The following is a 19,982-nucleotide window of genomic DNA, read 5'->3' as shown; positions in this document are numbered from 1 at the left end:
TGCCTGAGAGCCCCTTAATTTCAAATTTACAACAATTCAGAGGGAGAGGGTTTACATTTCCCATTTCAGGGGTGGGTCCTGCCCTCCTGAGCACACACCTGACTTTCCAAACCAAGACAATCTGTTATTCCTGCTCCCACATTTTTAATATAAATTTATAGCAATTTGGATGATGGGGGGGTTTACATTTCCCATTTCAGGGGTGGCTCCTGCCTTCCTCAGCCCACACCTCTTTCCAAACCAAGACAAACTCTCATTCCCGCTCCTACATTTTTGCCTGAGAGAACTTAATTTAAAATTTACAGTAATTCAGAGGGAAGGGGTTTGTATTTTCCATTTCAGGGGAGGCTCCTGCCTTCCTCAGCCCAAACCTGGCTTTTCACACCAAGGCAAACTGCTCTTCCTGCTCCCATATTTTTGCCTGAGAGCCCCTTAATTTCAAATTTACAACAATTTATAGGGAGAGGATTTCCATTTCCCATTTCAGAGGGGGCTCCTGCTTTCTTTAGCACACACCTCTTTCCAAACCAAGCCAAACTGTTATTCCTGCTCCCACATTTTTAATACAAAATTTATAGCAATTTGGATGAGGGGAGGGTTTGCATTTTCCATTTCAGAGGTGGCTCCTGCTTTCCTCAGCACACACCTGAGAGGGGGTATCTCATATCCAAACCAATAAAAACTCTCATTCCTCCTCCCACATTTTTGCCTGAGAGAACTTAATTTAAAATTTACAGTAATTCAGAGGGGAGGGGTTTGTATTTTCCATTTCAGGGGTGGCTCTTGCCTTCCTCAGCACACACCTGACTTTGCAAACCAATACAAACTCTTATTCCTGCTCCAATATTTTTGCCTCAGAGCTCCTTAGTTTCAAATTTACAACAATTTATAGGGAGGAGGCTCCCATTTCCCATTTCAGGGGTGGCTCCTGCCTTCTTTAGCACACACCTCTTTCCAAACCAAGACAAACTGTTATTTCCTGCTCCCATATTTTTAATATAAAATTTATAGCAATTCAGATGAGGGGGGGGTTTACATTCTCCATTTCAGAGGTGGCTCCTGCTTTCCTCAGCCCAAACCTGGCTTTTCACACCAAGGCAAACTGTTCTTCCTGCTCCCATATTTTTGCCTGAGACCCCCTTAATTTCAAATTTACAACCATTTATAGGGAGGGGGTTACATTTTCCATTTCAGGGGTGGGTCCTGCCTTCCTTAGCACACACCTGACTTTCCAAACCAAGACAAACTGTTCTTCCTGTTCCCATATTTTTGCCTTGAGACCTCCTTAATTTCAGATTTTTAATAACTCAGAGGGAAGGGATTTCCATTTCCCATTTCCCTCAGCACAGCCCTGCCTTTTCCCACCACGCCCTGGCCCCACAGTGCCCAGGTGCCCGCGGGCGCCCCTGGCACGCTCACCTTGACCAGGGCGGAGTGCAGGTACATGTTGTGGGGCATGATGACGGCGCCCACGATGCCCACGGCCTGCTCCAGCTGTGGGGTGCCACAGTCCTGGCAGTAGGGGATGAACAGACCCTGCAGCAGCTTCTGCTGGTTGGGCTTCACCGTGATGTACTGGGCACAGGGAAACATGGGGAGTTTGGGGTTAGGGGTGGGGAAATGGGGAGTTTTGGGGTTAGGGGTGGGGAAATGGGGAGTTTTGGGGTTAGGGGTGGGGAAAACGCGGGGTTTTGGGGTTAGGGGTGGGGAAAACGCAGGGTTTTGGGGTTAGGGATGGGGAAACACAGAGTTTTGGGGTCAGGGAAACAGAAACAGGGAGTTATGGGCTCAGGGACAGGATAACAGGGAGTTCTGGGGTCAGGGATAGGGAAATGGGGAGTTTTGGGGTCAAGGAAACAGAAATAGGGAGTTTTGGGGTCAGACACAGGGTAACAGGGAGTTTTGGGGTTGGGGAAACAAAAACGGAGTTTTGGGGTTAGGGGTGGGGAAATGGGGAGTTTTGGGGTTAGGGACAGGGAAACGGAGTTTTGGGGGTTAGGTATGGGGAAATGGGGAATTTTGGGGTCAGGGAAACAGAAACAGGCAGTCTTGGGGTCAGACATAGGGTAACAGGGAGTTTTGGGGTCAGACACAAGGAAAAAGGGATTTTTGGGGTCAGACACAAGGAAAAAGGGATTTTTGGGGTTAGGGAAACAGAAACAGGGAGTTCTGGGGTTAGGGGTGGGGAAATGGGGAGTTTTGGGGTCAGACACACGGTAACAGGGAGTTTTGGGGTTAGGGATGGGGAAATACAGAGTTTTGGGGTCAGACACAGGGTAACGGAGTTTTGGGGTCAGGGACAGGGAAGCAGGGAGTTTTGGGGTCAGGGAAATGGAAATAGGGATTTTTGGGGTTAGGGAAACAGAAACAGGGAGTTTTGGGGTTAGGTATGGGGAAATGGGGAGTTTTGGGATCAGGGAAACAGAAACAGGCAGTTTTGGGGTCAGACACAGGGTAACAGGGAGTTCTGGGGTCAGGGATAGGGAAACAGGGAGTTTTGGGGTTGGGGAAACAGAAACACAGAGTTTTGGGGTCAGGAAAACAGAAACAGGCAGTTTTGGGGTCAGGGAAAGGGAAATAGGGAGTTTTGGGCACAGGGATAGGGAAACAGAGAGTTTTGGGGTCAGGGACAGGCAGTTATGAGGTCAGGAAAACAGGGAATTTTGGGGTCAGGGAAACAGGCAGTTTTGGGGTTAGGGAAACAGAAACAGGGAGTTTTGGGGTTAGGGATGGGGAAATGGGGAGTTTTGGGGTCAGACACAGGGAAACAGGGATTTTTGGGGTCAGGGAAACAGAAACAGAGCTTCAGGATCAGGGATAGGGAAAAAAGGAGTTTTGGGGTCAGGGACAGGGAAATGGGGAGTTTTGGGGTCAGGCAGTTATGAGGTCAGGAAAACAGGGGGTTTTGGGGTCAGGGATAGGGAAAAAGGGAGTTTTGGGGTCAGGGACAGGGAAACAGGCAGTTTTGGGGTGCTCCGGAGAGGGGGTACCTCATATCCAAAGGTCAGGGCCATGATGGTGATGAGGAGCCCAAAAAACGCCTCGAGCTTCCTCAGGCCTGTGAGGAAAAGTCCCTTTGTCACCAAGGTGAGAAGAGCCCAGCCCCAATCCCAAACAAAATCCCAATCCCATCCCAACCCCAATCCCATCCTGATCCCATCTCAATCCCAAACCCATCCCAATCCCAACCCCAACCCCATCTCAATCTCAAACCTAAATCCAAACCCATCCCAATCCCAAACCCATCCCATCCCAATCTCCCTCGATACCAATCCCAATCTCATCCCAATCCCACCCCAATCTCAATCCCATCCCCAATCCCAAACCAATCCCAACCTTAAATCCAACCCCAATCCAAATCCTAAACTCAATCCTAAACTCACCCCATCCCAATCCCAACCTCAAACCTAATCACAATCCCATCCCAATCTCATCCCAATCCCAATCTCATCCCATCCCCAATCCCAATCCCATCTCAATCTGAAACCCAACCCCAACCCCATCCCAATCTCAATCCCAAACTCAATCCCATCCCAAACCCACCCCAATCCCAATTCCAAACCCACCCCAATCTCATCCCATCCCCAATCCTAATCCCATCTCAATCTGAAACCCAACCCCATCCCAATCCCAATCCCAATCTCAAACCCATCCCAACCCCAAACTCGAACCAATCCCAACTCCAATTCCAATCCCAATCCAAATCCTAATCTCAAACCCATCCCAATCCCAATCCCAAACCCATCCCAATCTCCCCCGATACTGATACCAATCCCAATCCCACCCCAATCCCAATTCCATCCCCAATTCCAAACCAATCCCAACCCCATCCCAATCCCAATCCCATCCCAAACCCATCCCAATCCCAAATCTATCCCATTCCCAATCCCAACCCCATCCCAATCCCAACCCAATCCCAACCCCAAACCCACCCCAATCCCCATTCCAAACCCATCCCAATTCCAACCCCAATCCCAATCCAAATCCTAATCTCAAACCCATCCCAATCCCAAACCCATCCCATCCCAATCTCCCCCGATACCAATCCCAATCCCATCCCATTCCCAATCCCATTCCCAATTCCAAACCAATCCTAACCCCAACCCCATCCCAAACCCACCCCATCCCAATCCCAATCCCATCCCAATCCCAACCCCACCCCCAGCTGCGCTCACCGTATTTGTCGAGGAAGAGGAAGACGAAGGTGTCGGCGATGGTGATGAGCACCCCCCCCCAGAGAGGGATCCTGTGGGGGGCCAGAGGGGTCAGAGCCCACCCAGAGCCCCCAATCCCCAAATCCCCCAGTCCCCAAATCCCCAAATCCCCCAATCCCCAAATCCCCAAATCCCCCAATCCCCAAATCCCCAAATCCCCCAATCCCCAAATCCCCAAATCCCCCAATCCCCCAATCCCCAAATCCCCCAATCCCCAAATCCCCCAATCCCCCAATCCCCCAATCCCCAAATCCCCAATCCCCAAATCCCCCAATCCCCAAATCCCCCAATCCCCCAATCCCCCAATCCCCCAATCCCCCAATCCCCAAATCCCCCGATCCCCAGATCCCCAAATCCCCCAATCCCCCAATCCCCCAATCCCCAAATCCCCCAATCCCCCAATCCCCCAATCCCCCAAATCCCCAAATCCCCCAATCCCCAAATCCCCCAATCCCCCAATCCCCAAATCCCCCAATCCCCCAATCCCCCAATCCCCCAATCCAATCCCCCAATCCCCCAATCCCCAAATCCCCCAATCCCCCAATCCCCAAATCCCCCAATCCCCCAATCCCCCAATCCCCCAATCCCCCAATCCCCCAATCCCCAAATCCCCCAATCCCCCAATCCCCCAATCCCCCAAATCCCCAAATCCCCCAATCCCCAAATCCCCCAATCCCCAAATCCCCCAATCCCCCAATCCCCAAATCCCCCAATCCCCCAATCCCCAAATCCCCCAATCCCCCAATCCCCCAATCCCCCAATCCCCCAATCCAATCCCCAAATCCCCCAATCCCCCAATCCCCCAATCCCACAATCCCCCAATCCCCCAATCCCCAAATCCCCAAATCCCCAAATCCCCAAATCCCCCAATCCCCAAATCCCCCAATCCCCAAATCCCCCAATCCCCCAATCCCCCAATCCCCAAATCCCCCAATCCCCCAATCCCCAAATCCCCCAATCCCCAAATCCCCCAATCCCCAAATCCCCCAATCCCCAAATCCCCCAATCCCCAAATCCCCCAATCCCCAAACCCCCCAACCCCCAAACCCCCCAATCCCCAAAACCCCAAATCCCCCAATCCCCAAATCCCCCAATCCCCCAATCCCCCAATCCCCCAATCCCCAAATCCCCCAATCCCCAATCCCCAAATCCCCCAATCCCCCAATCCCCAAATCCCCCAATCCCCAAATCCCCCAATCCCCCAATCCCCCAAATCCCCCAATCCCCAAATCCCCCAATCCCCCAATCCCCCAATCCCCAAATCCCCCAATCCCCCAATCCCCAAATCCCCCAATCCCCAAATCCCCCAATCCCCAAATCCCCAAATCCCCCAATCCCCAAATCCCCCAATCCCCCAATCCCCAAATCCCCCAATCCCCAAATCCCCCAATCCCCCAATCCCCCAATCCCCCAATCCCCCAATCCCCAAATCCCCCAATCCCCAAATCCCCCAATCCCCCAATCCCCCAATCCCCAAACCCCCCAATCCCCAAACCCCCCAATCCCCCAATCCCCAAATCCCCCAATCCCCAAATCCCCCAATCCCCCAATCCCCAAATCCCCCAATCCCCAAATCCCCCAATCCCCAAATCCCCAAATCCCCCAATCCCCAAATCCCCCAATCCCCCAATCCCCAAATCCCCCAATCCCCAAATCCCCCAATCCCCCAATCCCCAAATCCCCAAATCCCCAAATCCCCAAATCCCCAAATCCCCCAATCCCCCAATCCCCAATCCCCCAATCCCCAAATCCCCCAATCCCCCAATCCCCAAATCCCCAAATCCCAAAATCCCCAAATCCCCCAATCCCCAAATCCCCAAATCCCAAAATCCCCCAATCCCCAAATCCCCCAATCCCCCAATCCCCCAATCCCCAAATCCCCCAATCCACCAATCCCCAAATCCCCCAATCCCCAATCCCCAAATCCCCAAATCCCCAAATCCTCCAATCCCCAAATCCCCCAATCCCCAAATCCCCCAATCCCCCAATCCCCAAATCCCCCAATCCCCCAATCCCCCAATCCCCAAATCCCCCAATCCCCAAATCCCCAAATCCCCAAATCCCCAAATCCCAAAATCCCCAAATCCCCCAATCCCCCAATCCCCAAATCCCAAAATCCCCCAATCCCCAAATCCCAAAATCCCCCAATCCCCAAATCCCCAAATCCCCCAATCCCCCAATCCCCAAATCCCCCAATCCCCAAATCCCCAAATCCCCCAATCCCCCAACCCCCAAATCCCCAAATCCCCCAATCCCCAAATCCCCCAATCCCCAAATCCCCCAATCCCCCAATCCCCAAATCCCAAAATCCCCCAATCCCCCAATCCCCAAATCCCCCAATCCCCCAATCCCCCAATCCCCCAATCCCCCAATCCCCAAATCCCCCAATCCCCCAATCCCCCAATCCCCCAATCCCCAAATCCCCAAATCCCCCAATCCCCAAATCCCCCAATCCCCCAATCCCCAAATCCCCAAATCCCCCAATCCCCAAATCCCCAAATCCCCCAATCCCCCAATCCCCCAATCCCCCAAATCCCCCAATCCCCAAATCCCCCAATCCAATCCCCAAATCCCCCAATCCCCCAATCCCCCAATCCCCCAATCCCCAAATCCCCAAATCCCCCAATCCCCAAATCCCCCAATCCCCCAATCCCCAAATCCCCCAAATCCCCAAATCCCCCAATCCCCCAATCCCCCAATCCCCCAATCCCCAAATCCCCCAATCCCCAAATCCCCCAATCCCCCAATCCCCCAATCCCCAAATCCCCCAATCCCCAAATCCCCCAATCCCCAAATCCCCAATCCCCCAATCCCCCAATCCCCAAATCCCCAATCCCCAAATCCCCCAATCCCCAAATCCCCCAATCCCCCAATCCCCAAATCCCCAAATCCCCCAATCCCCAAATCCCCCAATCCCCAAATCCCCCAATCCCCAAATCCCCAAATCCCCAAATCCCCCAATCCCCAAATCCCCAATCCCCAAATCCCCCAATCCCCAAATCCCCCAATCCCCAAATCCCCCAATCCCCCAGTCCCCAAATCCCCAAATCCCCCAATCCCCCAATCCCCAAATCCCCCAATCCCCCAATCCCCCAATCCCCCAATCCCCCAATCCCCAAATCCCCAACCCCCAAATCCCCAAATCCCCAAATCCCCCAAATCCCCAAATCCCCAAATCCCCCAATCCCCAAATCCCCCAATCCCCAAATCCCCCAATCCCCAAATCCCCAAATCCCCAAATCCCCAAATCCCCCAATCCCCAAATCCCCAATCCCCAAATCCCCCAATCCCCAAATCCCCCAATCCCCAAATCCCCCAATCCCCCAGTCCCCAAATCCCCAAATCCCCCAATCCCCCAATCCCCAAATCCCCCAATCCCCCAATCCCCCAATCCCCCAATCCCCCAATCCCCCAATCCCCAAATCCCCCAACCCCCAAATCCCCAAATCCCCAAATCCCCCAAATCCCCAAATCCCCCAATCCCCAATCCCCAAATCCCCCAATCCCCCAATCCCCAAATCCCCCAATCCCCAAATCCCCAAATCCCCAATCCCCAAATCCCCAAATCCCCCAATCCCCCAATCCCCCAATCCCCCAATCCCCAAATCCCCAAATCCCCAAATCCCCCAATCCCCCAATCCCCCAATCCCCAAATCCCCCAATCCCCCAATCCCCAAATCCCCAAATCCCCCAAATCCCCCAATCCCCCAATCCCCAAATCCCCAAATCCCCCAATCCCCCAATCCCCCAATCCCCCAATCCCCAAATCCCCCAATCCCCCAAATCCCCCAATCCCCCAAATCCCCCAATCCCCAAATCCCCCAATCCCCCAATCCCCAAATCCCTCAATCCCCCAATCCCCCAATCCCCAAATCCCCCAATCCCCCAATCCCCCAATCCCCAAATCCCCAAATCCCCAAATCCCCAAATCCCCAAATCCCCAAATCCCCCAAATCCCCAATTCTCTCTGGGGCCTTTTTGGGGTGCCGGCCTGGGGGTCCCTCATGGCCTGGTGCCACCCCCAGCCCTTCCCTGTGGGATCTGTCCCCGGGTGTCCCAATTAAACACTGAATTTGTGCTGAATTTCCACACAAAAACACCCTGGCATTCATGAGATTCCCATTTTTGGCCCAAAAATGTTTTGCCCAAAGAAGAAAAAGAAAAGAGTGAGAATGGAGGAGAGTGATGAAGAGACAGAGCAAAGCTCTGCTCCAGGAAAACAAAATATTCAGAATGAGATTGGGCACGTGCTGGCCACAAATTACTGAGCTGCTTGTTCATCAGGGGTTAAAATATTGCAGCAAATTTAAAATATTGCAAATTTAAATTTAAAATATTGCTGCAAATGTAAAAATATTGCTGCAAATGTAAAAATATTGCTGCAAATGTAAAATATTGCACCAGATTTAAAATATTGCTGCAAATGTAAAATATTGCTGCAAATGTAAAAATATTGCACCACATTTAAAATATTGCTGCAAATGTAAAAATATTGCTGCAAATGTAAAATATTGCACCAGATTTAAAATATTGCACCAAATTTAAAATATTGCACCAGATTTAAAATATTGCTGCAAATGTAAAATATTGCACCAGATTTAAAATATTGCTGCAAATGTAAAATATTGCTGCAAATTTAAAATATTGCACCAAATTTAAAATATTGCTGCAAATGTAAAATATTGCACCAAATTTAAAATATTGCTGCAAATGTAAAATATTGCACCAAATTTAAAATATTGCTGCAAATTTAAAATATTGCACCAGATTTAAAATACTGCATCAAATTGAAAATATTGCTGCAAATGTAAAAATATTCCTGCAAATGTAAAAATATTGTACCAGATTTAAAATATTGCACCAAATTTAAAATATTGCTGCAAATTTAAAATATTGTACCAGATTTAAAATATTGCACCAAATTTAAAATATTCCTGCAAATGTAAAATATTGCACCAGATTTAAAATATTGCACCAAATTTAAAATATTGCTGCAAATTTAAAATATTGCACCAGATTTAAGATATTGCACCAGATTTAAAATATTGCACCAAATTTAAAATATTCCTGCAAATGTAAAATATTGCACCAGATTTAAAATACTGCATCAAATTGAAAATATTGCTGCAAATGTAAAAATATTGCTGCAAATTTAAAATATTGCACCAGATTTAAAAGATTGCATCAAATTGAAAATATTGCTGCAAATGTAAAAATATTGCTGCAAATTCAAAATATTGCACCAGATTTCAAAGATTGCACCAAATTTAAGGCGTTGTACCAAATGTAAAACACTGCAGCAAATTTAAAGCATTTCACCCAATTTAAAATATTGCAGCAAATTTGAAACGTTGCACCACATTTAAAACATTGCACCCCATTTAAAATATTACAGCAAATTTAAAATATTACAGCAAATTTAAGACATGGCGCCAAATTTAAAACATTGCACCAAATTTAAAATATTGCATCAAAAGTAAAATATGGCAGCAAATTTGAAACATGGCAGCAAATTTAAAATATGGCACCCAATTTAAAATATTGCAGCAAATTTAAGGCATTGCACCAAATTTGAAACATCGCAGCATATTTAAAATATTGCAGAAAATTTAAAATATTGAAGCAAATTTAAGGCACCAGAGCATTGTCCCATTCCTGCCCTCCCTGGAGCCCTGCATGGGAGCTGCACCCACATTTTATGACAAAAAGGTACAAAAAAGGAAAAAGAAATGAAATCAATGGTACATAAAAACAAAAGTTAAGCCAAATCAAAGATAAAAAGGTAAAAGAAATGAAATCAAAGGTACAAACAAAGATAAAACAAATGAAATCAAAGGTAAAATAAATGGAATCAAAGATAAAAAGGTAAAAGAAATCAAATCAAAGGTACAATGGTAAAACAAATGAAATCAAAGGGACAAACAAAGGGAAAACAAATGAAATCAAAGATACAAAGATAAAAGAAATCAAAACAGAGGTACAAACAAGGGTAAAAAAATAAAATCAAAGACACAATCAAAGATAAAGGAAATCAAATCAAAGGTAAATAAATCAAATCAAAGGTACAAACAAACGTCAAAGAAATCAAATCAAAGAGACAAAGATAAATCAAATGAAATTAAAGGTACAAACAAAAGAAAAATCAAATCAAAGATACCATGGTAAAAGAAATTAAATCAAAGACACAATCAAAGGTAAAACAAATGAAATCAAAGGTAAAATAAATGGAATCAAAGATAAAAAGGTAAAAGAAATTAAATCAAAGGTACAATGGTAAAACAGATGAAATCAAAGATACAAACAAAGGTAAAAGAAATCAAATCAAAGGCACTATCAAAGGTAAAAGAAATTATAAAAAAGGTACAAAACAAAGGTAAAGAAATAAAATCAAAGACACAATCAAAGGTAAAGGAAATAAAATCAAAGGTAAATAAATCAAATCAAAGGTACAAACAAACGTCAAAGAAATCAAATCAAAGATACAAAGATAAAACAAATGAAATTAAAGGTACTATCAAAGGTAAAACAAATAAAATCAAAGGTAAAATAAATGGAATCAAAGGTAAAAAGGTAAAAGAAATCAAAATATAGGTACAAACCAAGGTAAAGAAATAAAATCAAAGATAAAGGAAATCAAATCAAAGGTACTATCAAAGGTAAAAGAAATGATAAAAAAGGGACAAAACAAAGGTAAAAAAATAAAATTAAAGGTACTATCAAAGGTAAAACAAATGAAATCAAAGGTAAATAAATCAAATCAAAGGTACAAACAAACGTCAAAGAAATCAAATCAAAGAGACAAAGATAAAACAAATGAAATTAAAGGTACTATCAAAGGTAAAACAAATGAAATCAAAGGTATAAACAAAAGAAAAAGAAATCAAATCAAAGATACAATGGTAAAAGAAATTAAATCAAAGACACAATCAAAGGTAAAACAAATGAAATCAAAGGTAAAATAAATGGAATCAAATATAAAAAGGTAAAAGAAATTAAATCAAAGACACAATCAAAGGTAAAAGAAATAAAATCAAAGGTAAAATAAATGGAATCAAATATAAAAAGGTAAAAGAAATCAAACCAAAGATACAATCAAAGATAAAACAAATAAAATCAAGGATACAAAGGTAAATCAAACCAGGGGTACAAACAAAGGTAAAATAAACGAAATCAAAGATACAATCAAACGTCAAAGAAATTAAATCAGAGGTATAAACAAAAGTAAAATAAATGAGATCAAAGGTAAAAGAAATCAAATCAGAGGTACAAAAAAAGGCAAAATAAATGAAATCAGAGACACAATCAAAGATAAACGAAACCAAATCAAACCCAAAACCCCAAAAAAAGGCAAAACGAATGAAATGAAGGTGAAATGTTAAATCAGACGGGAGCCCGTGCCCACACTCACTTGCCCACCGAGAGCAGGTTGATGGCGATGGCAGAGCCGATCACCTCCTGCATGTCCGAGCCGATGATGGCCAACTCCACCATGAGCCACAGCATGATCCGGGGCACCTGGGGGGAAACAGGGATGGGAAATGGGGAAAAATGGGAAAAATGGGGAAATACAGGAAAAAACGGGGAAAAAAAAGGGTAAAAAACAAGGGAAAAAATGCGAAGAAAATGGGGAAAAGTCAATGATGGGCAGCTCCACCATGAGCCACAGGATGATCCGGGGCACCTGGGGGAGAAACAGGGATGGGAAATGGGGAAAAATGGGGAAAAAAGGGGGAAATATGGGAAAAAACAGGGGAAAAAACGGGTAAAAAACAAGGTAAAAAATGGGGAAAAGCCAATGATGGCCAACTCCACCATGAGCCACAGGATGATCCAGGGCACCTGGGGGGACAAAAACAGGGATGGGAAATGGGGAAATGGGGAAAAATGGGAAAATATGGGAAAAAACGGGGCAAAAAAAGGGTAAAAAACGGGTAAAAAATGAGTAAAAAATGAGTAAAAAACAAGGGAAAAAATGGGGAAAAGCCAATGATGGGCAGCTCCACCATGAGCCACAGCATGATCCGGGGCACCTGGGGGGAAACAGGGATGGGAAATGGGGAAAAATGGGAAAAATGGGAAAATACAGGAAAAAAATGGGGAAAAAACCGGGTAAAAAACGGGTAAGAAATGGGTAAAAAACAAGGGAAAAAATGGGAAAAATGGGAAGAAAATAGGGAAAAGTCAATGATGGCCAACTCCACCATGAGCCACAGGATGATCCGGGGCACCTGGGGGGGACAAAAACCAGGGACATGGAAATGGGGAAAAACAGGGAGAAATGGGGCAAAATATGGGAAAAATGGGGAAAAAAAATGAGTAAAAAACGGGTAAGAAATGCGTAAAAAACAAGGGAAAAAATGCGAAGAAAATGGGGAAAAGCCAATGATGGGCAGCTCCACCATCAGCCACAGGATGATCCGGGGCACCTGGGGGGACAAAAACAGGGACACGGAAATGGGGAAAAATGGGAAAATACAGGAAAAAAATGGGGGGGAAAATGGGAAAAAATGGGGGAAAAAACGGGTAAAAAACAAGGGAAAAAATGGGAAAAAACGGGAAGAAAATGGGGCAAAGCTGATGATGGCCAGCTCCACCATCAGCCACAGGATGATCCGAGGGAATTGAGGGGATAAAAACCAGGGACATGGAAATGGGAAAAATGGGAAAATACAGGAAAAAATGGGGAAAAAAGGAGGAAAAAAAAAGGGGGGAAGGGGGGAAATGGGGGGGAAAAGGGGAAAAAATGAAGGGAAAAATCGGGGGGGGAGGGGAAAAACCAGGGAAAATTTGAAAAAAATAGGGAAAAACAGGGAGAAATGGGGGAAAATGGGCTAAAACCAGGGAAAACCAGAAAAAAACAGGGAAATGCCAGGGAAAAGCAGGGACAAACATCAGCCTGTGGTAACCCCGTGGGCAGGAACGGGGTCACCGCCCTGCCCTGGGGTCGGAGGCACTCGGGGCTGCTGAGGAGCTGAAACCGCAGCTGGGAGGTGCCAGCCTGTCCTGGGCAATGCCAGGGCACCCAGCCCAGCTCCTGTGGCAATGCCAGGGCACCCAGCCCAGCTCCTGTGGCAATGTCAGGGCACTGGGACCAGCTCCTGTGGCAATGCCAGGGCACTGGGACCAGCTCCTGTGGCAATGCCAGGGCACCCAGCCCAGCTCCTGTGGGAATGCCAGGGCACCCAGCCCAGCTCCTGTGGCAATGCCAGGAAGATCCAGGACCATCCCAGCTCCTGTGGGAATGCCAGGGCACTGGGACCAGCTCCTGTGGCAATGCCAGGGCACTGGGACCAGCTCTTGTGGCAATGCCAGGCGGATCCAGGGCACCCAGCCCAGCTCCTGTGGCACTGCCAGGGCACTGGGACCAGCTCCTGTGGCAATGCCAGGAGGATCCAGGGCCATTCCAGCTCCTGTGGCAATGCCAGGAGGATCCAGGGCCATCCCAGCTCCTGTGGCAATGCCAGGAGGATCCAGGGCCATCCCAGCTCCTGTGGGAATGCCAGGGCACCAGGGCCATTCCAGCTCCTGTGGCAATGCCAGGAGGATCCAGGGCCTTCCCAGCTCCTGTGGCAATGCCAGGAGGATCCAGGGCCATTCCAGCTCCTGTGGCAATGCCAGGGCACTGGGACCAGCTCCTGTGGCAATGCCAGGCGGATCCAGGGCCATCCCAGCTCCTGTGGCAATGCCAGGGCACTGGGACCAGCTCCTGTGGCAATGCCAGGAGGATCCAGGGCCAGCCCAGCTCCTGTGGGAATGCCAGGCAGATCCAGGGCCATCCCAGCTCCTGTGGCAATGCCAGGCGGATCCAGGGCCATCCCAGCTCCTGTGGCAATGCCAGGGCACTGGGACCAGCTCCTGTGGCAATGCCAGGAGGATCCAGGGCACCCAGCCCAGCTCCTGTGGCAATGCCAGGCAGATCCAGGGCCATTCCAGCTCCTGTGGCACTGCCAGGAGGATCCAGGGCCATCCCAGCTCCTGTGGCAATGCCAGGAGGATCCAGGGCCATCCCAGCTCCTGTGGCAATGCCAGGAGGATCCAGGGCCATCCCAGCTCCTGTGGCAATGCCAGGGCACCAGGGCCATTCCAGCTCCTGTGGCAATGCCAGGAGGATCCAGGGCCTTCCCAGCTCCTGTGGCAATGCCAGGAGGATCCAGGGCCATTCCAGCTCCTGTGGCAATGCCAGGGCACTGGGACCAGCTCCTGTGGCAATGCCAGGCGGATCCAGGGCCATCCCAGCTCCTGTGGCAATGCCAGGGCACTGGGACCAGCTCCTGTGGCAATGCCAGGAGGATCCAGGGCACCCAGCCCAGCTCCTGTGGCAATGCCAGGCAGATCCAGGGCCATTCCAGCTCCTGTGGCACTGCCAGGAGGATCCAGGGCCATCCCAGCTCCTGTGGCAATGCCAGGAGGATCCAGGGCCATCCCAGCTCCTGTGGCAATGCCAGGAGGATCCAGGGCCATCCCAGCTCCTGTGGCAATGCCAGGAGGATCCAGGGCCAGCCCAGCTCCTGTGGCAATGCCAGGAGGATCCAGGGCCTTTCCAGCCCCTGTGGCAATGCCAGGGCACTAGGACCAGCTCCTGTGGCAATGCCAGGCGGATCCAGGGCACCCAGCCCAGCTCCTGTGGCAATGCCAGGAGGATCCAGGGCACCGGGACCAGCCCAGCCCCTGCCCAGCTGGCAGAGGGAAATGTGGGAGCTGCAGCTGTGGGGAAACCGGGAGTGAGCGTGGGGAGACATTCCAGGGCAGGGCAGGGACACTGCCGGGCTGGGAACACCCAAGGGAGCAGGGATGGGACACCCAAATGTCCCCACAGAGACAGGGATGGCATCCAAAATGTCCCCAGAGACACAGGGATGGGACACCCAAATGTCCCCACAGAGACAGGGATGGCATCCAAAATATCCCCAGACACAGGGATGGGACACCCAGTGTCCCCTAAGAGACAGGGATGGCATCCAAAATGCCCCCAGACACAGGGATGGCATCCGAAATGTCCCCAGAGACACAGGGATGGGACACCCAGTGTCCCCTAAGAGACAGGGATGGCACCCCAAAGGTTCCCAGACACAGGGATGGCACTCCAAATGGGACATCCCAAATGTCCCCACAGAAACAGAGATGGGAGATCCCAAATGTCCCCACAGTCACAGGGATGGGACACCCAAATGTCCCCATGGACATAGGGATGGGACATCCCAAATGGGACACCCCCAAATGTCCCCACAGCCACAGGGATGGCATCCCATTGTCCCCAAAGAGACAGAGATGGCATCCAAAATGTCCCCACAGCCACGGAGATGGGAGATGTGGGAGATCCCAAATGTCCCACAGCCACAGGGATGGGACACCCCCAAATGTCCCCACAGCCACAGGGATGGCATCCCAATGTCCCCAGACAGAGGGATGCCATCCCAATGTCCCCAGACAGAGAGATGGGCATCCCAAACAGGACATCCCAAATGTCCTCACAGTCAGAGGGCTGGGATGTCCCAAATGTCCCCACAGCCCTTCCCAGCGCACAGGGATTGGCCATCCCATGGGCCTCAGGGATGCCCTGGCACCACCAGGGACACTGGGGGGTCCCCTGCCTTCTGCCCCCCACCCCCATCTTCCCCAATCCCCCAGGACTGACCCCAGCCCCCCGTGGCACCCCTAAATACCTGGTGTGGTGTCACCCACCCACCCTGAGGACCTTGGGCAGTGTCACCCACCCCTCCTGGGGATCGGAGACAGTGTCACCCACCCAGCCAAACCCCCCTAAAGACACTGGGGCAGTGTCACCCACCCACCCCACACCCCCTGAGGACCCTGGGGAGTGACACCCCCCCATCCCAGCCCCCCTAAGGACCCTGGGAAGTGTCACCCACCCATCCTGAGGATTGGGGGGAGTGTCATAAAACCTACCCAGCACCCCAAAGGACCTTGGGGAGTGACACCCACCAACCCCAAGGACCTGGGGGAGGATTGCTCACCCACCCCACACCCCCCTGAGGACCTGGGGGAGTGTCACCCACCCACCCTGAGGACCTAGGGCAGTGTCACCCACCCACCCTGAGAACCTGGAGCAGTGTCCTTCATCCACCCTAGCCCCCCAAGAACCTGGGGGAGTGTCACCCACCCACCCTGAGGACCTGGGGCAGTGTCACCCACCCATCCCACACTCCCACAAGGACCTGGGGGAGTGACATGTACCCACCCTGAGAACCTGGGGCAGTGTCCCTCATCCACCCTAGCCCCCAAGAACCTGGGGCAGTGTCACCCACCCCTCCTGAGGACCCAGGGCAGTGTCACCCACCCCCATGAGGACCCAGGGCAGTGTCACCCCCCCATCCCAGCCCCCTGAGCACCCAGGGCAGTGTCCCAGCCCCCTCCCCATGCCCCTGGCACCCACCTTGTGGTACTGGCGGTGGCACACCTCGGCCAGGTGCAGCCCTGTCACCACGCCCAGCCTGGCTGCCAGCCGCTGCAGCAGCAGCCCGATGATGGTGGCCAGCAGCAGCACCCACAGCAGCTGGGGACACACGGGGACATCAGTGTGGGGGGGGGGACAGGGGGACATCAGTGTGGGGGGACCCAGGGACACACACAGGGGACATCAGTGTGGGGGGGGACACACGGGGACACACGGGGGACAGGGGGACATCAGTGTGGGGGGACACAAGGACACATGGGGACACGGGACAGGAGGACATCAGTGTGGGGGGACACAGGGACACACACAGGAGGACATCAGTGTGGGGGGACACACAGGGACACAGGGGACATCAGTGTGGGGGGACACACAGGGGACAGGGGGACATCAGTGTGGGGGGACACACATGGGGACACAGGGGACATCAGTGCATGGGGGGACATCAGTGGGTGGGGGGACACAGGGACACACACAAGGACACAGGGGGACATCAGTGTGTGGGGGGACAGAGGGACCCACACAGGGGACATCAGTGGGTGAGGGGACACAGGGACACACACAGGGGACACAGCAGCCCCAGTGCCCCCAGACCCCACCGTGCTGGGCTGCTCCAAACCCCCAGTGCTGAGGATTTTGAGCAGTTCTGACCCCAGAGCTGGAGTGGGGAGGATCCAAAGGGACACCAGGCCAGGATCCTGCTCCCCCTCCTCTCGGGGACAGCCCCAGTGTCCCCAGACACAGGGACATCCCAAATGTCCCCACACACAGGGACGGGACATCCCAAATGGGACATCCCAAATGTCCCCACAGTCACGGGAATGTGACATCCCAAATGTCCCCACAGCCACGGGAATGTGACATCCCCAATGTCCCCACAGCCCTTTCACAGTGCACATGGGACATCCCAAATGTCCCTACAGGGATGGGACATCCCAAATGGGAGATCTCAAATGGGAGATCTCAAATGTCCCCTCAACCCCAGGGATGGGACATTTTCCCCACAGCCCTTCCCAGAGCATAGGGATGGGACATCCCAAATGTCCCCACGACCACAGGAATGTGGCATCCCAAATGGGACATCCCCAATGTCCCCACACCCCCTTCCCAGTGCACATGGGACATGCCAAATGTCCCCACAACCATAGGGATGGGAGACCCCCAATGTCCCTACAGGGATGGGACATCCCAAATGGGACATCCCAAAAGGGACATCCCCAATGTCCCCACAGCCACAGGGATGGGATATCACAAAAGGGACATCCCAAATGGGACATCCCAAAAGGGACATCCCCAATGTCCCCACAGCCACAGGGATGGGACGTCCCAAATGGGAGATCCCAAATGCACCCACAGCCACATCCCCAATGTCCCCACAGGGATGGGACATCCCAAATGGGACATCCCCACTGTCCCCCCAGCCCCAGGGATGGGACATCCCAAAAGAGACATGCCAAATGGGACATCCCAAATATCCCCACAGCCACAGGGATGGGACATCCCCAATGGGAGATCCCAAATGTCCCCACAGCCACATCCCCAATGTCCCCACAGCCACAGGGATAGGACATCCCCAATGGGACATCCCAAATATCCCCACAGCCCCAGGGATGGGACATCCCAAAAGGGACATCCCCAATGTCCCCCCAGCCCCAGGGATGGGACATCCCCAATGGGACATCCCAAATATCCCCACTGTCCCCACAGGGATGGGACATTCCAAAAGGGACATCCCAAAAGGGACATCCCCAATGTCCCCACAGCCACATCCCCAATGTGCCCACAGGGATGGGACATCCCCAATGGGACATCCCCAATGTCCCCATAGCCCGAGGGATGGGACATCCCAAAAGGGACATCCCCAATGTCCCCACAGGGATGGGACGTCCCCAATGGGACATCCCCAATGGGACATCCCAAATATCCCCACAGCCACAGGAATGGAGATCCCCAATGGGACATCCCCACTGTCCCCCCAGCCCCAGGGATGACCCCCCACTCTCTGGGCGCCCCCAGCCCCCCAGTGACATTGCTGGGGACATTTGGGGGTCCCTGCCCACCTTGAAGCCGGCCACAGCCCCCGACTGCAGGTCGGACTCGATGTTCCCGGGGTCCAGGTACGCGATGCTCATCAGGAACCCCGGGCCCGTGAACGCCCACAGCTTGCGGAAGCTGAAGCAGGAATGCTGCAGGAGGGACACCAATTAACCCCTTAATTAATTAATTCCCTCACTGACACCCAACAGGAGTCTCCCTGAGCCCAGGTCTCATAAGATCTTGGGGATTTATTTCACACCCAAGGTAGCTCAGCTACCTTAGATGGCACAAAATCAGCTGGGTGGCTTCTGTGGTGGTGTTGGAAACAAAAAGGTTTTAATAAAAGGAAATATAACAAAACTGTTTATAGAGAAAAACTGAGTTTGGGCAAGATGGAAAAAAACCCAAACTCCACTGCTGTAAGGGTCTCCTCCAGCCAGGTCTCATAAGATTTTTGAGATTTATATCACATTTGAGAGAGCTTAACTACCTAAGAAGGCATAAAATCAGCTGGGTGGCTTCTGTGGTGGCGTTGGAAACAAAAAGGTTTTAATAAAAGGCAAAATAACAAAACTGTTTCTAGAGAAAAACTGAGTTTGGGCAAGATGGAAAAAAACCCAAACTCCACTGATGTAAGGGTCTCCTCCAGCCAGGTCTCATAAGATTTTGGAGATTTATATCACACCCAAGATAGCTCAGCTACTTCAGATGGATAAAATCAGCAGTGGTGGTGTTGGAAACAAAAAAAATAAAATAAATAAATAAAGGCAAAATGACAAATCTCCTTATAGAGAAAACCTGAGCTAGGTGCAAGAGGGGAAAAAATGAACTCCACTGATGTACGGATCCCTTCAAGCCTGGTCTCTTAAGCTTTTGAGATCTATTTCACACCCAAGGTAGCTCAGCTACCTTAGATGGCATAAAATCAGCTGGGTGCCTTCTGTGGTGGTGTTGGAAACAAAAAGGTTTTAATAAAAGGCAAAATAACAAAACTGTTTATAGAGAAAAACTGAGTTTGGGCAAGATGGAAAAAAAGCCAAATTCCACTGCTGTAAGGGTCTCCTCGAGCCAGGTCTCATCAGCTCTTGGAGATTTGTACACCCAAGATAGCTCAGCTACCTTTGAAGGCATAAAATCAGCACAATGGCTTTTGTGGTAGTGTTAGAAATAAAAAAGTTTTATTAAAAGGCAAAATAACAAATCTCCTTCTAGAGGAAAAACTGAGTTAGGGCAAGAGGTTTTTGCTTCTGGGGTTATTTCCTTTTTAAAGTGACAAAGGACAGTTTGGTCACTCTCAACAAAAGGCTCATTGCTGTCAC

At 50.4% G+C, this 19,982-nt stretch overlaps 1 protein-coding gene across 4 annotated transcripts in view; it reads right to left on the bottom strand.

The window, feature by feature from the left end:
* Positions 1-19,982, bottom strand: part of SLC11A2 (solute carrier family 11 member 2) — a 72,279-nt gene that overhangs the window by 29,618 nt on the left and 22,679 nt on the right. For all 4 annotated transcript variants that reach the window (XR_012577577.1, XM_074530985.1, XM_074530986.1 and 1 more), the window contains 6 exons: positions 18,687-18,812; positions 16,609-16,728; positions 11,623-11,729; positions 4,176-4,246; positions 2,991-3,058; positions 1,420-1,575 (listed from right to left, as the gene is read on the bottom strand). Coding sequence is in view for 3 of the 4 variants with exons in the window: in XM_074530985.1 (XP_074387086.1) it covers positions 1,420-1,575; positions 2,991-3,058; positions 4,176-4,246; positions 11,623-11,729; positions 16,609-16,728; positions 18,687-18,812 (648 nt within the window). In the remaining variant the exon portion in view is untranslated. The remainder of the gene's footprint in view (positions 1-1,419; positions 1,576-2,990; positions 3,059-4,175; positions 4,247-11,622; positions 11,730-16,608; positions 16,729-18,686; positions 18,813-19,982) is intronic.

Source organism: Zonotrichia albicollis, chromosome 33, assembly GCF_047830755.1.
Source record: "Zonotrichia albicollis isolate bZonAlb1 chromosome 33, bZonAlb1.hap1, whole genome shotgun sequence".
In the NCBI taxonomy this organism is placed as follows: Eukaryota; Metazoa; Chordata; class Aves; order Passeriformes; family Passerellidae; genus Zonotrichia; species Zonotrichia albicollis.
Note: the sequence above shows the minus strand (reverse complement) of the source record. Positions and strands in the feature narration are given on the sequence as shown.